General features: G+C 46.6%; 1 protein-coding gene across 1 annotated transcript in view; it reads left to right on the forward strand.

Annotated features, from left to right (window-relative positions):
* Positions 1-10148, forward strand: part of LOC128710149 (eye-specific diacylglycerol kinase) — a 33681-nt gene extending 23533 nt beyond the window's left edge. Inside the window, exons 5-18 of the mRNA XM_053805193.1 lie at positions 2020-2149; positions 2235-2538; positions 3275-3449; positions 3526-3736; positions 3803-3995; positions 4064-4357; positions 4434-4657; positions 4739-5023; positions 5120-5225; positions 6200-6247; positions 9298-9361; positions 9573-9730; positions 9814-9977; positions 10102-10148. Coding sequence (XP_053661168.1) covers positions 2020-2149; positions 2235-2538; positions 3275-3449; positions 3526-3736; positions 3803-3995; positions 4064-4357; positions 4434-4657; positions 4739-5023; positions 5120-5225; positions 6200-6247; positions 9298-9361; positions 9573-9730; positions 9814-9977; positions 10102-10148 — 2403 coding nt within the window. The remainder of the gene's footprint in view (positions 1-2019; positions 2150-2234; positions 2539-3274; positions 3450-3525; positions 3737-3802; positions 3996-4063; positions 4358-4433; positions 4658-4738; positions 5024-5119; positions 5226-6199; positions 6248-9297; positions 9362-9572; positions 9731-9813; positions 9978-10101) is intronic.
* Positions 10149-15234: the final 5086 nt, after the last annotated feature.

Consider the following 15234-nt stretch of genomic DNA (forward strand, 5'->3'; position numbering starts at 1 on the left):
TGTAGCATGAGAATGATTATGTAGTCTTTATTAGATTACCAACAATACAGCAGTGTACTCCGAGCAAGTAGTTCCTTTATGCCATGTATATACCAGGAAGAACATGATTTCTGCTGCCAACCAACCATAATTTAATTTTTCCACGAGAATGTTGAGCCCGTATTGCAAATTGTTCGGAAGTGCTTCCTGGTACTACCGGGAACCGATAACGGAGAGTCGTATTGACAATGTAAGCTGAAAAATAAATAAAATGCTTCATCAGTAACCGGATGCTATTAACCAAAGCATTTCTCAATAAAGTAGCAGTTCAATTTATCTGATTTCTCGGTACGATGAATTCTTGATTGCTTTGCAGCCCCATTTTCGACGAAGCGGTATGTGCATTCATTTGTGCATTCACGAATTACATCTCTTCATATGCAAAATGGCATATCTTATGGTGGGTTCGAGCTTGAACTAAGCAATGATTGGTTTGGTTTGGTTTGCAATTTGTAAGATTATTATGTTCGCTTATGCCCTTACAGAAAACCAATACAAACCTCAAACGGTTCGCACACAACGGCACTGAGTGTCATCAAACCATGGAATGCTTCTCGCATATATATTAATGATTGTTGCGTGGTTTATTGAAAGAACACTGTGTGAACTGGGGTGGTGTTGGTTGAGAGTCAACAATAAATTAGATATTACGCTCACCACACGAGTCGATTGATGTTGCTTTCACCTTGCATATAGGTGTACCGTCTTTGGGTGTCTTGCCCTGGAATGGTCCTGGGTACTCCGATTACCCGGAGCACACAGCTCAAATCAATCAAAGCTATATTACGAGCCCGTAGCTATGGTTCGAGGCAGATAATTTTCCTCTCGGAAATCGGCATTACGCGTAATGTATTGCGATGTGTTTCTAAACCGGCCTATATGCTCAGTTAGACGCACTCAATCTCTTTGCTATCAGGTAAACCATAATTAGCGCCTAAATGTTTGCTTGCCAGACTACACAAGATGGTGCTTAAGGCAAAGAGTTTAATTGGAACATTTGTTAGCGGTAGGATGCAGCAAGGCGTGCAGACGATACGTGCAAACAATTGGCACCGGCACAGATGATCTACGAATCGCAACTTATAATTGGTATGCATTAGAAAATAATTACTCCGATTACCGGTGGCATTTCGCCGAGCTGCGATTTATGCGCGGAACTTAATATCTTAACCGACGGAACAGCAAATGCCGCGCATTATTATATCAGTCAAATCTACCTTGCACTAATTGGTGGTAACCGATGTGCGGTTCGCATAATGCAAAACCTACTTTTTACGCTGATACCGTGAGCGGCCGCAACGGTTTAATCCGGGCTGGAAAGGTGCTCCCAGTGAAAGTTGTACAAAATAAATTGCAGCTGAAACAAGCAAAACGACAATATATGGGGCGGATAATTAGCACTCATCTTAGGAACGATATTCAAGAATGAATCGTGTTTGATATGTGTTTGTGTTTCAATTGTTTGTAAATTGCGCAATTTGCTACATTATTTTACTTAAACTTTGCTTCTAAGCTTATATTTTCAAACTTAAAATTTGAAATAGAATTAGCCGGCCGATTGTTGCTGTTTCTGTACTGTTATTATTTTATTATAGTAAAGCGCATTTTTTTTTTGTTTCATTCAAATTATTTTGGTCCTATAATTATGTAACGCACTGTACAGCATTTTTGTTGTTCAATAATGCTATCATATTGGGGCGAACCGGAGGCATGATGGTAGCGCGCGCCGGTTTTCACACAAACGACCCAGACCAAAATCCCATCCGGACCCCCGTAGCAAGGACTGACTATCTGGCTACGTGGTAAAATAAGTCGATACGGCCTTGGCCTTTCTAACGAAAATCAAAATGTTATCATGCACAATTATGTAATGCCAGGGCCAATTTTCTGATAAGCAAATTCAAACCCGTTGTTTAAATTATCTGTATTGAGCCCTTTTTAATTGTCCAACTATTTTCCAAACATCTTCCAACCACACAGTCCCTACAAGCGAAACTTACGTTCAGCTCGAAAGAGATAGTCGCATTGTCGTGCGCTTGGTGCAAAGCGTCCTACCACAACAAGGAAGCGTGCTTCAACCCGGAACGTATCGGCGAGGAGTGTACACTTGGTAAGTACGCCAAGCCCTACCGGCAATGTTCCTTGCCAACAACTAAACAAAACATTTTCCCCACGCCCTCACCACCACGCGGCAGGTACGCACCGGAGTATCGTTGTGCCACCTTCGTGGATCGTAAAGCTACCGCGTAAGGGCAACTTCAAATCGTCGCTACGCAAAACGCCGCAGAAAAAGAAGAAGGCAGGCAAGAAGGTGTCGATACCGCGCGAACCGCGCACCTTCGTGATCAAACCAATACCGACCGCCAACATTACACCGGTGCTTGTCTTTATCAATCCGAAATCGGGTGGCAACCAGGGCGCAAAGCTGCTGCAGAAGTTCCAGTGGTTGCTAAATCCGCGCCAAGTCTTCGATCTGACGCAGGGTGGGCCACGGATGGGGTGAGTTTTGATACGTTTGTCATTCAGATGTTATTTCCAAATGTTATTTTATTAATTTGTACAAATAATCCTAATACGGTGATAGAAGACGCTTAGATGATAAACCAAAATAACAATATCAGTGCAGTGTTCGTTAGGGCTATATGTCCACTGCGGTATTTATGGGAATTTATTTATGTACAATTGAAGTGAAATGTATACACTTTTAATCCAACTTTCATGTGAAATCTGCCAAATTTATGTATTGAAATTAGTGATTTTCTGCATATTGTTTTCAAGAGCTCCCAAAGGTCAATTCCAAACAAGCTAAACTCACTCCCAGTGTTATAAACCAAGGTTTATAGAGTAATGGGCTCTTCTAATTCTAATATTCTAAATTGATATTTATACGTTCTAGTTGCATTGATTCAATGGAAATGTTTTGTGTATTTATTAAAATTGCTTGAAATACTTAATAGCCCACGAGCAAACAAGAAAACAAACTCTTTAACATTCAAGTATAGCCGTATTTGTGTCCAAAAATGTTGAAATTTTTGCATCTTCACGCTTCGCTAAAATTGTGTATCTCGAAGACTGCCTGTAATGTGGATTGGGCAAATCCCGAGACCTGTATATTTAATAGATCTTGATAGGCAGACAGTAATGTGGGCTCGAATGACTAGTGCATTGCATCTATGAAGTGATGTAAAGTATCTCAACCCGTATCCTGTTGTCCTCTTATGTTTTGCCTTTGCAGACTTGAGTTGTTCCGCAAGGTACCACAGCTACGTATACTCGCCTGCGGTGGTGACGGAACGGTCGGTTGGGTATTGTCGGTGCTCGATCAAATCAATTTCGTGCCACCGCCAGCCGTTGGTGTGTTGCCGCTCGGTACCGGCAATGATCTTGCCCGTGCCCTTGGCTGGGGTGGTGTAAGTAGACCGGCGTCCGTAATGCCCATCGCATCGCTCTCAATCGACAAATGCTTGCACTGGTTCCATTTTCCAGGGATACACCGACGAACCGATTGGGAAGATATTGGCAAACATTGGCAACTCCGACACGGTGTTACTCGATCGCTGGAGTCTTAAAGTAGAGCCGAACACATCGGTCCCAAACACGGGCGACGGCAAGGACAATCTACCGTTGAACGTCGTGAACAACTATTTCTCGCTCGGTGTTGACGCTCATATTGCACTCGAGTTCCATGAAGCACGCGGTTAGTTGGGCGGTTTTTTTCCCCGTTGTGCGCCTGACTGATAACACTGTGTTGTACAATTTGCAGAGGCCCATCCGGAGAAGTTTAACTCGCGGCTGCGAAATAAGATGTTCTATGGCCAGGCCGGTGGCAAGGATCTGCTGAAGCGCAAGTGGAAGGGTTTGGCCGAATTTGTAACGCTCGAGTGTGACGGCAAGGATCTGACACCGAAGCTCAAGGAGCACAAGGTGCACGCTATAGTATTCCTCAACATTCCAAGGTACAGGACGACGCTCGCTATGACGGGAAGGTTCTTTTAAGCTAATGCTCTGCACTGCGTTGTTACAGCTACGGAGGTGGTACCCATCCGTGGAACAAATCCGGTGGCCAGTTTGAACCGGCCACCGACGATGGTATGATCGAGGTGGTTGGACTGACCACCTATCAACTACCGTTGCTGCAAGCCGGAGGTCACGGTACCTGCATTACTCAGTGCCGCACAGCGCGCATCGTCACGTCCAAGACAATACCGATGCAGGTGGACGGTGAGGCGTGCAAGCTGAACCCGTCCAACATCGAACTCACACTGCTGAACAAGGCTGTGATGCTGGCCAAGAAGAAGCCCGGGCGGGCAAATGTACCGTAAGTGTTGCACATACACACACACACCCAGTTGTACAAATAACCCATTAACTCATCATCTCCACCCACGTCACAGGCAAGAAAAGTTGGAATCACTCAACATCAGTCTGATGAAGATCATGATGTCGGACTACGAGCAGCACCACTATGACAAGGAGCTGCTGCGACAATCAGCGGTAACCCTGGGCAGTCTCGAGGTGCCCGTTACCGATCTGGAGCAGATGCGCGTGCTCATCAACAAGTACTGCAGCGAGCAACCGGACAGCCCCAAACTGTCCCCGGACTGGTGCTTCATTGACTGTAAGCAGCCGCGCCGGTCCACACTAACCACTAACAGCACATGAAAAATGCTTCAACCGTTGTTGCCTTCGTCATCCACAGCCTGCACCGCCGAGCGGTTCTTCCGCGTTGATCGCGCACAGGAGAATCTACACTTCATCACCGACATCGCGACGGACTGCGTGTTCGTGCTGGATCAGGAAAGTCCGACCCTGCCCCAAACGCCCGAGGACGAACATCGGCGGCTCGGCGCCCAAGGGCCACCGGTGACGACCAGTCTCGAATCGAGCGATGGTGCCGCATCGCCGTTCTCACCGCATGCCGGCAAACTGTTCGACCGCTCCCTGTCCGGGCCACCAGCCTCCAGTGACATTCCATTGCGCAAGAGTATGTGGTTTGGAGTGGCGTGTGTTTAGTGTCCGTTGCTAATCGGGGAGCCATTTTTTGGTCTCTTTTGCTTTTTTTTTTTAAACCGTCCGGCAGGTTCGCAGGGTTCTCACGAAGCGGACGGTACTAATCCACGTGCAACGATGGTGCACGACTCCGTTGGCAATGGGCAAAGCCTGGACCAGATGGTCAACTTTAAAAGGTAAGAGCAGCGCCTGCAAGCTACGTACGTTCGATCGTACTCTGTAGAAATCTGTCGGTTCGTAGATTTCATGTTCATTCCACGAATCATCTCGCAACCCACAACATTATCTACCTCATATGAACGCTCATTACATTTCACATTATACATACGGTACTAATCCGATTGGCTGGAGTTGCCAAAATCCCCTTAAAAGATGGTTCGGCAATACTCGATTACATTGTACAGGTGGAATATTCAGCTGCATTGATTATTGATTACCTCATATTGCGTCTCTATTACCGTGTGCGTAACATCCGTAACAGTCGCACACATGTTCACCTACAATTCGCCCGACAGTTTGATATCCTTGCTTCATTACACACCAAGCGTCTCCATTGCCACAAAACACCAGGCGTCTCCATTGCCACAGCCACAAAACACCAGGCGTCTCCATGCACACGCACTAGGCAGTCAGTCGAAACGAAAAAGCGATCAACCGTGAACACCTGTACCGAACCGATATACTTTATCTATTCATAAGTCACATCTATATTTCATAATCGCAGCGTGTAAATCAACAACTCACCAGCCCGTCATACGTTGCGTTGTGCTGAAGGGTTTCCAGCACCTGCCCTCCCTGCTGTTGCGCATTTCCATCCATCCATTCGTTCGTCCACCCGTCCCTCCATCTCCGTTCTTGATACGCGTATCAATGCAGTGTGTGCTTGTGCATTTTAGCGTTCCTGTGGGGTTTTGTCCGCATGTCTAAATGTGTGGATAATTGCGTACACCTTTGATCCACCGCGCACGCACCAGAGGGCGAACAATTATTCATGTAGCAGGGCACCTCCAGGGTGGTTTTTTTTGTTGTTGTTGTTTGCTATTCGATTATGCATCGGCCACGGTGGCACACGTTTAATGAGCAAATGCAAATTAAATTCTGTTTCCCTCCCCCTCCGTATGTTTCCGCCATTCAACGGTTTCCCGTTCAGCTTTCACGAGCGTTTGTTCGGTCTCAATGAGGATGCTTTCGGATTCAGGTGACTATGATACCATTCCCCGTACGCTGTAATGTCCGCTATGTTACCGAGTGTGGTGTTTCTTTGGTGTTTTTTTAGCAGTGATAGGCTATAGAAGTATGTGACGGATTTCGTCCATGTTCATCCCGATGTTTCTGTGTCGGTTTTTGCGTGTTCTTATAGCGCTAGGCAGTAACGGTGTGTTAGTGTGTTGTGTGGAGTCCGACTTTAGCTCACTTCATATACTTTGTTCAATTGCTCTTTGTGTATCCCGTGTACGTATGGCGACGGTTAGTTTCAGCTTCGTACGATAGAAATTAGTGTTGGGGGTATAAACATTGAAACGGGAAGCAAAAAATACATTTAATTATATTGTTATCTAATTAATTTCTCACAATATGTTTGCAGTATCATCCATTTTGATTAACTATAAATAAGTGATGTGTATGCTTAAGGTCTACAGATTGATGCGATAATGCTAATGTTCCTCTACTGAAGGGCACACACCACCTCACCACACAAACATACATATACAGCCGACCAATACAGAAGCGGCAGTGGGCAGCGGACCGAACATGGTGGCAGTGTTGGTGGGGTTGCAACGGTACCACCAAAAAAAAAAAAAAAACAATTCTTCGATCGAATCTCGATCGGAGACGTGTTTTCAGCAAAATTTCCTTTCCACTAATTGGCATTTTCCATTCTTTCCAAATTTGGCAAACCCAATTCGAGAGAACGCCTCGCAGACAGATCCGATTCGAGTGTGCGTGGTTCCCGGCCGGACCGATGGCGGACGAGCGTAATATAGCACCGTTGCACAGTTTGATTTTGATTTTAATATTACCATCCAAAATGGCTGCTTTAAATTATATGTGTTGTTTACCGCTGTGCTGTTGTTGAAGTGCTGGATGTTACAAATGTTTTTTTTTGTGTTGTTCAATTTGTGATGTTTTTCTTTTGTTGGCCCATCAAAAAAACAACACACCAACAGAAGTGAATATTGATTTGATAAACAATTTTTACTGTGTATGTGTTATTTTTTAGTTGTTTTTTTTTTCGTTTCAATGGGAATTGATGTTCTGTGTACGTGTGTGCAAAGCAACAAAACAGTGAAAATCGTAACAACAGTAACAAACGTTACGGCTATAGAATAATAAAAAAGCACACACACCCACTAATGCAAAAAACACATTAAAATAAAATGATTCATACGAGTTCTTTCTCTTTCTCTCTCATTCTTTCTCTCTTTCCCCTTTCCCTCCCTGTTTAACTCTCTCACGTCATCCCGCTGTACCACTGTGTCCTTTCCATTCCAACTTCAATTTATTACAGCGATTTCGAAGAGGTGCTTTTGCCACCGATTGTCAAAAGCTCAACTTACCGCCAGACGGTACGATCATCGTCCACGGCCGGGGGTTCCACGGTCCGGGCGCTCTCAAGGCCGCTGCCCACCGCCGGACAGCCGGAGCCCACTTCCGGCCACTGTCCGGCGGAAAGCCCGAAAAAAATGGCTCCGCTGTCCAAGTGCGACCCAAGGTTGGTAGAGTAGCCGCCTCTCGTCTTGCGCACCCACACGCAAACACATACAGACACACACTGACCACCACTACATGATGCGTAATGCGAGTGGTGCGATCCGCTCACCTTTTTTTTATTACACTTATACATCCAGTACACACATACACATCAATGTGTGTGAAAATGTGTGTACACATTTTCACACCTGTTGTCTGGCATGCACGCGCCGTGATCGTGATGTTCTCGATGTTGTGTTCTTGGCCATGTAATGTTTTTTTTGTGTGTCTCATTGTTCATTAGCCTTTAGTTGCAATATGTTGTTCATCGTTTAAGATCAATATTTGACACTAAATGCCAAGACTTTCAAATAGCAATATTTTCTGCTTTGGTTGGCATGCGGGGAAAAAACTAAAACAATTGGAACATACGCCATCGAAGTTTTGCAAAAGTGGCGCAGCATTCGCTCCATCTCGTACAGTCGACACGATATGATCAATAAAATCGCAGGAACTGTTTGTATGTTACCTCGAATGTGATAAAAAAATGAAATGCGAAAGGGATGAAAAAGGTAAACAATTGTGGGAAAGTGGGTTAATGGGGGGAGGGGGTGGATGTGTAAGATCAAAGGGCACCAATTCTCCATCAACATAAATGGATACAAAACATCGTTTTAACGAAAAGAAAAATTCAGCAAATTATGGCTTGCAACGCAATAAAAGCGAATAAAATGCGCTTCGCATTGCCTACCTTTGGGCGCGCTCAACGTGTATCGCATTGCCTACCGTGAGGCGCTCGCTAAGGGGCCCTATTCGCTGCTAAGTGCTTCCCAGTATTAAAGCTACACTTTCTGTAATTGCGTTGAAGCGTTTACATTCCGGTAACACATTTTAAGATTATAAGCTCGAAACATGAAAGTTCATTACGCCTCATAAATATGTTACGCTGTTCGTGACGGATGCTCCATTCTACCCGGTCCGCTAGAATTTTGTTGTTTGACGGTTAATGTGAGCGCCCGGAGTATTGTTTTTCGGTTCTAGGATATTTGCTAGTTAGCTCGTTAAGGTACGCTGGGTCGCCCGGCGCATATGTACGGTATCTGCCAGTCCACCTCCCGCCGTCCGCTCACCGCGTCGCCCTCAGTTTGCTTGGCTTCGGTTGGAATCGTTTCATCTGCCGTCCCGATTTTAACGATTTATTAACGATGCTTTTTTTTGCGTTTCTCTACAAAATGTTTCTTCCATTGCAAAAACAAAAACCCACTCGCACGAACGTCACCGACGTCACACGCCTCATCGGGTTTTGTGCGGACGTCCGATGAACAATGGCGGTCCGGAAATCCTCACCCAATCACCTGTGCGTTCGTATCTTCGGTCCACCTCTTCATCCTCTACTCGGGTTCTACTCTCATTCTCTCTCTCTCTCTCAACCCTCCTTCGCCACTCGTTGCTCGCTTTGTTGACGCTTGCTCCTCGGTTCCTACTCTTCCGTCCTCCACACCCGCTTCCAACGCGTACTCCTCCGCACTCGGTACGGCGTTTCGCTTTTCGCGTCAGTAATCTGCTGGAAAAAACGACGGATGCCGTAATTAAAGCCGCCAAAACGGGTGACTTGATAATGGTAAGTTGAAGTGCCGAGTGCCCACAGCACGCCCCGGATCGGTGACAACTAACTCGCATTTCCCGCACAAAGCGGTGGCTTCTTCTGCGTCTTCGACGAGGGACTGCGCTCGATGGCGCATTATCAACTTTCAACCCTCAACTGAAGCTCCTTTCGACGCGTGTTCCTTCTGGTTTACTCATACAATTTATTCACCATTCTTCCACCACAGTTAAAGGATCTCCATCTGCAAGGCTACTCACTTCTCTCCATCGACTCCACCGGTCAGACGGCCCTCCACCACGGTGCCCGCTGCGGTCACAAGGACATCGTACGCTATCTCATCTCCTACGCACCCAGCTCCATCATCAACATGATAGACAACGAATCGTAAGTAGCGTACTGGTGCGGCAGCGCAGCTCAGCGCCCATTTGCTGACCCCGCCAAACCTTCCGTTGCATTGCTTCGCGCAGGGGACAGACGGCACTGCATAAGGCGGCCGCCGGACGGCAGCGCAGCATCTGCTACATGCTTGTCGCCGGTGGTGCGAACCTCAACATACAGGACAACGACGGACGTACGGCACGCATGCTCGCCTCGAACGCGGACGACTTTGAGCTGGCATTCTATCTCGAAAGTGAGTACCCCTCGTTTGTGTTGGTCGTGTGTTGAACGCCCGTACGGCAGAACCGGCCGCCCGGCGTGTGTCTGGTCCTGGCCTTTCCCGACCTCCCACTTACCGCGCATCTTCATCCCTTTAGATCAAGAGCAGTTTCAGCTTATCGACTTCCGAAGCAACAACATCTGAAGTGGATACAGCGTGCGACTGAAGAGTGAAAACCCCCACCCGGAAGCGTGGCGTAGCGTTGGTGTGAAGGTTATCATGCGCTTAATGCATTGTTGGGAGTGCGGGAAAGGGGTTTTCACTTCGCGGCTAATCTCTTCGGCAGTGTGCCAATGCGCCGAAGAACAATGAAAACATCGCGCCGTAACAGTCCCGCGTACGTGGCGTATCGGCAAGATCTCAACGCCCGAAAAATAAAAGCAGATCTTTACATCTCACAAGGCTCGCACTGTCTGCACCAGCATGTCTTCACCGTCCACGGCGCAGTGTGTGAGTGTTGGTCCCATTCGTTGTGTGTGAGTGCTTTGCTGTTTTCGAGCAGTTCGTAGTTGCGACCGAGAGGCGCGAGAAACGTGTGCGTGTGTCGGTAGTGTAAAACCGTGTGGTAGGCTGTAGGACCCCCCACCCTGTAGGAGTAGAAGGAGAGAAGATACAAAAACAAGACAAAAACGGAAACGAACGGAACGTCTGGAAGTGATGAATTGATGAAACATGTAACACAACCTAAATACAACAATGAAAACAAAAAAAAACCAAATCCATTTATTATCCGGACGCGATATCGTACACCGGGCGTGGTATATAATGAATCTCGGCTACAAAACGCCTGCATCTAGGCAACTCGCTAGACGTTTAGTAATTATTTCACATATATACATATATATATATATTGCTACTTACGGGGTTATTACCTGCTGTTACTACTAGTACTACTGCTGTAAGCTACTGTTACAACACAGCAAACAACAGAGAGAACCGTTTGCGCAACGTGGAGACAGCCTAACGCAGCTAAATGTAATGTTTGTTAGAGAATCACCTCCAACCAAACCACAACAAAACCAAACTCCCCGGCAAACCACTTGGCGCTCACCTAGATGTAGCAGCAGGCCGAAGGGGAACGAAGCGAAAAGCACGGCAGATTTCCACATGCGAAAGCGGAAATATATTTTACTAGAACCATTTAAGCGTAGTGCGCAGAGTCCAGCACTAGATGGCGCGTGTTATCAGTGTCTAGTTGATCCACGACATGCAGCCGACAACGGCCAAAAAAAAAGGGCATCCATAGCATAGGTTTCGAACAATGCGCAATGCACATCTCAACACTCACACATTGTACACGTCACATTTTCTTCCCCTATTGCACCCCACCCCCCACCCTCCCCTTCCACCCCCCTCCCCTTTTATCTACCTTTCCCCACACAAAAGAAAAACCTCGCAAAAACAAGACGTAGCGTACCGAAGCAGGCAAACCAAAACAAACATGAAACACACACGAACGATGTAGTAGCGCGATACCGTACAGTCACCGGTACCTGCTTTGTGAAGTAGAACAAGAAGTGGAACAAAAAAAAACACCCAGATCTAAAGTATCTTGCGAAAGCGAGCTAGAGTAGCGCGAGCAGGTTCCCGCTCTGGCACCGGCAGGAGGTTTAGATTGACCAACGGACTGAGTCCAGGGCCGCGAGACAACGGCTCACAAAACACCGACAAGACCATCACTAGCGGGTCTGGCAGGAGAGGCAGAGGCCCATGACCGCACATTACCGGCCGCGAAATCGCGATGGGGGCGTGAAAACAGCCCCCCCGAAGGGCGGCCCCCGGGAGTGAGGCATGGCGGCCGGATTGAATGCCGCCGCGGGACGTGCAGTAGTGCTAAAAGAGATTCTTCTTAGCTGATGATATATACTTATACATGCATATTATACTTATACATACATGGGCCCCCCTCCCCCCGTCCGGGGGCAGGCTGCCCTAAAGGAAACACTAGATAATTATCCCTCGTCGGTAGTTCTGACTCTAGTCAAATCATAGTTTTTAACAAGGCTAAAAAGACCACATTTTTTGTCTCATATTATATATATATATATATATATATGTACGCATGTATATATATATATATATATACGATGTTACTCAATGTGTACCAGCTCATGTCAACGAACGTCATGCGGAATTTGCTACTATTTCTGCACTAGCAAGCAGAAGTGCACAGTGTTTGGCCCCCTTTAGGCTATGGTGCACATCCCGGTATGTAGTCGGGTTTAAAATGTTGTAATCACTCTCTCTCTCTCTCTCTCTCTCTACTCCTAACTCCACTCGTAACACACACACACTCATTTTACCACACCTTACCACGGCAAAAGCTACACCAGCAACATGGAAGATAAGGGCTTGTGTGTTGCAAAATCGAACAGACGGTTCGACAAGACTTTCCACCCCCAAAACTATTACCAAACCGCGTCGCGAAAGGTACAACCAGGTGCGGCGAAGTTGCATACCATTAACAAGTTCCGCCAATGAACAATGCATGCAGTCTCATGTAAATGATGATATTATGATGGCAAATGGTAGAAAAAAGGGCTGAAGGCTGAAGCTGAAGAGTGGGCAAGGCAGGACGCAAGAGCATCCGCACAGCTGATTAATGATCCGCCGGAGCGAATTCGCAGGTGCGGCAAACCCCGGTCCCGTGTAGCGTACTGGGCACGGTGTGAGCTGGCAGTTTCTACACCCAACGCATACAAACCCCGAAATGGAACCTGTTGTGCCGGTGTTCTGGTTCATTTTTCATTCGCAGTGCGTGCTGCATGATGAGGGTTGATGGATGTTGTTTTTGCTGCTGCCCAACATGGATGGCTTTCAGGGCGCTGTTGTACAGCCGGTGTCGGGGCGGCGTGATTGTGCAATGTCGTCACAACGGCCAACACTAAATTTCACCAAGTTCACCTTCACCTTCCCAAGCGTAACACCGAGGAAATCCTATTTTCTGCCGTGCTTCATTGTCGCTAGAAGTAATCACATAACGAAGAAACAACAATGCTGTGCCTTTCCTTAGATACCCGTCCCTTGTTGTAAACATGTTGCGTGTAGGTAGGATGTAGTGTTTACTACAATTATGTATTGTTCAAACTGAGCCTTCAGCAAGTCTCTCAACCTGCATGCATTCGATTCCTTCACTATCACGAATTTCCACCCATTGACAATCGTATTAACACTACGTGCCAAAGCTTTCTAACGACATCCGGATGTTGCCTACATTTAGGCGCACATTTGCTTCTTATCACCCAGTGCGAACACGATACCAAACAGCAAAACCCTCCACGTTCGCCTTTATCTCCGCTGCTACTCGATTGCTGAAGTGATTGGTTTATGTTTCCGTTGCTAGCGTTAATCACTTGCCGATTGCAAATGAAGCGACGGTTGTACGGAAAGTGCTGAAGGACGTTTCGGGGCGGCTTTTGCATAGTTGCCATGCCATTTTCGGGGGTGATCATGTCAATTATTATGCTAAGTAAATCGTGGAATGTTTGCGGGGACGAATGTGTACCGGGCGTGGGTGGAGCGGAGACGTGCGGATGGGACCGAATGCGAGCGTCCAGTTGGGTGGCTCTGATCGTGGATCGACGAGCGAGTGCGTGCGTATGCTTGTCGGAATGAAAGGATGTATGTTGTGTGCGTGTGCGAGAGAGTCTTTTGCATTCCTAAGCGATACACCATCAAATACCCCGATTTGCTGTACTACACTTCACTCGGCGCGTGTGTGCATGTGTGTGTGTGCGCTCACACTGAACGATGTTGCGAGGCACATCGGGCAAGAAGATCGCACATAAACACACATGCGCACACACACCGACACACATAACCCTCTATTCTAGTAACACCCAGCTATATTTCCGTGCAATCGGTTTTCCACAAAACCCAAAAAAAAAAGGCAAAACCGATTCAATCGATCACTCATCAAGGCTGTACTCAGGCACCAGCGCCTGCATGATACGTGATGTATGTACATGTTGAATGTGTGAGCAACTGCGAGAGGATGCGAGCAGGAAAGTGCACTGGTTAGTAGGTGTTGGTGCACAGTTCAGTAGAGTGATCCTCGACCGGATCAACCGTAAGAGTGAGACACCAACCAACCGCACCTTCAAGCGATCGCTCCCTGTCTCCTGCTCCGGTGGGGTTGCGATCGTGTGCGACAGAACTAATGCGCTTTAGAACGCGACCGGTTCAGTGTGCCAGCCAGCCGTGGGTTACATCAGCACCAGCGGCGCTCACATCGAACCGGTAGCGCTTGTACATACAATAGCAGCGTACACAGCGTGAGGGGAGAGAAAACAAGAGAATGAGTGTGTCTGAGTGTTTCAATGTTTGGGTGTGATTGATGTATGTGTGTTTGCTTGGAGGTGTTCGATATGTGGTGTTCCTTCCGGTCGTTACCTTCCTTTTTAAACAGATTTTTCCTGAAAATAGATCCTGGATGGTGAATTTTGTTAGGTGTGTTGCCTACCTTTAGGAGTAATGGATTCTTCAAATGAGACGTTGTTGAGCATATTGCCTACCTTTAGGGCGGAATAAACTTGCAGAAGACAGATCATAAAATGACATTTTGTTGTGCGTATTGCCTACCTCTAGGAGGTAATAATGGCCATGCTGTTGAAATAAACACATTTCTATACGGATTGCCTACCTTTAGGAGGAAAGCGCACTTTCTCTACCCAACAATGTTTATATTCCCTTTTTTTAAAGGAAGCAAGCTTTCCTTTGCTGATCTGTATGTAAAAGTATGCAATCCGCGTGCAAAATTACGTTATTAGAAATCGTTCATTGTTTGTGTAATCTTGTATTTGGAACTAAAATTGACGTTTTTTGTCTCTTTTTTACATTTTCTCACCCTTGTGGATGGATTTCTATACAACAAATTTATAAAGAACTATTACATTTGTTAGCTGTTATAGAACGGAAGGATGCCGCTGGTGTTACTCTGCGCCTCCACGGCAAGTGGCCATTCAAAGCATTACGTTTATAAGGCCGGTAAACTGTCCGTCCGTGTCGTTCCACTTTCCCGCTGTCTTTCAGCTATTGAAATAAATCCTTTTACACCTTTACCACACGGAGCACGGTGATACGTGGTGAAACGTCAGACCCCTAGATGTGCGCATCGTGTGCTTGTACAGTGTAGCTAGAGTTCCACCTAGACCGTAAGATTCTTTCAGTGTGCGAGAGTATGTGCGTGTGTATGTGTGCGCGTGTGATTGTGTGAGTTTGTGTATAGCGT

Source organism: Anopheles marshallii, chromosome X, assembly GCF_943734725.1.
Source record: "Anopheles marshallii chromosome X, idAnoMarsDA_429_01, whole genome shotgun sequence".
NCBI lineage: Eukaryota > Metazoa > Arthropoda > Insecta > Diptera > Culicidae > Anopheles > Anopheles marshallii.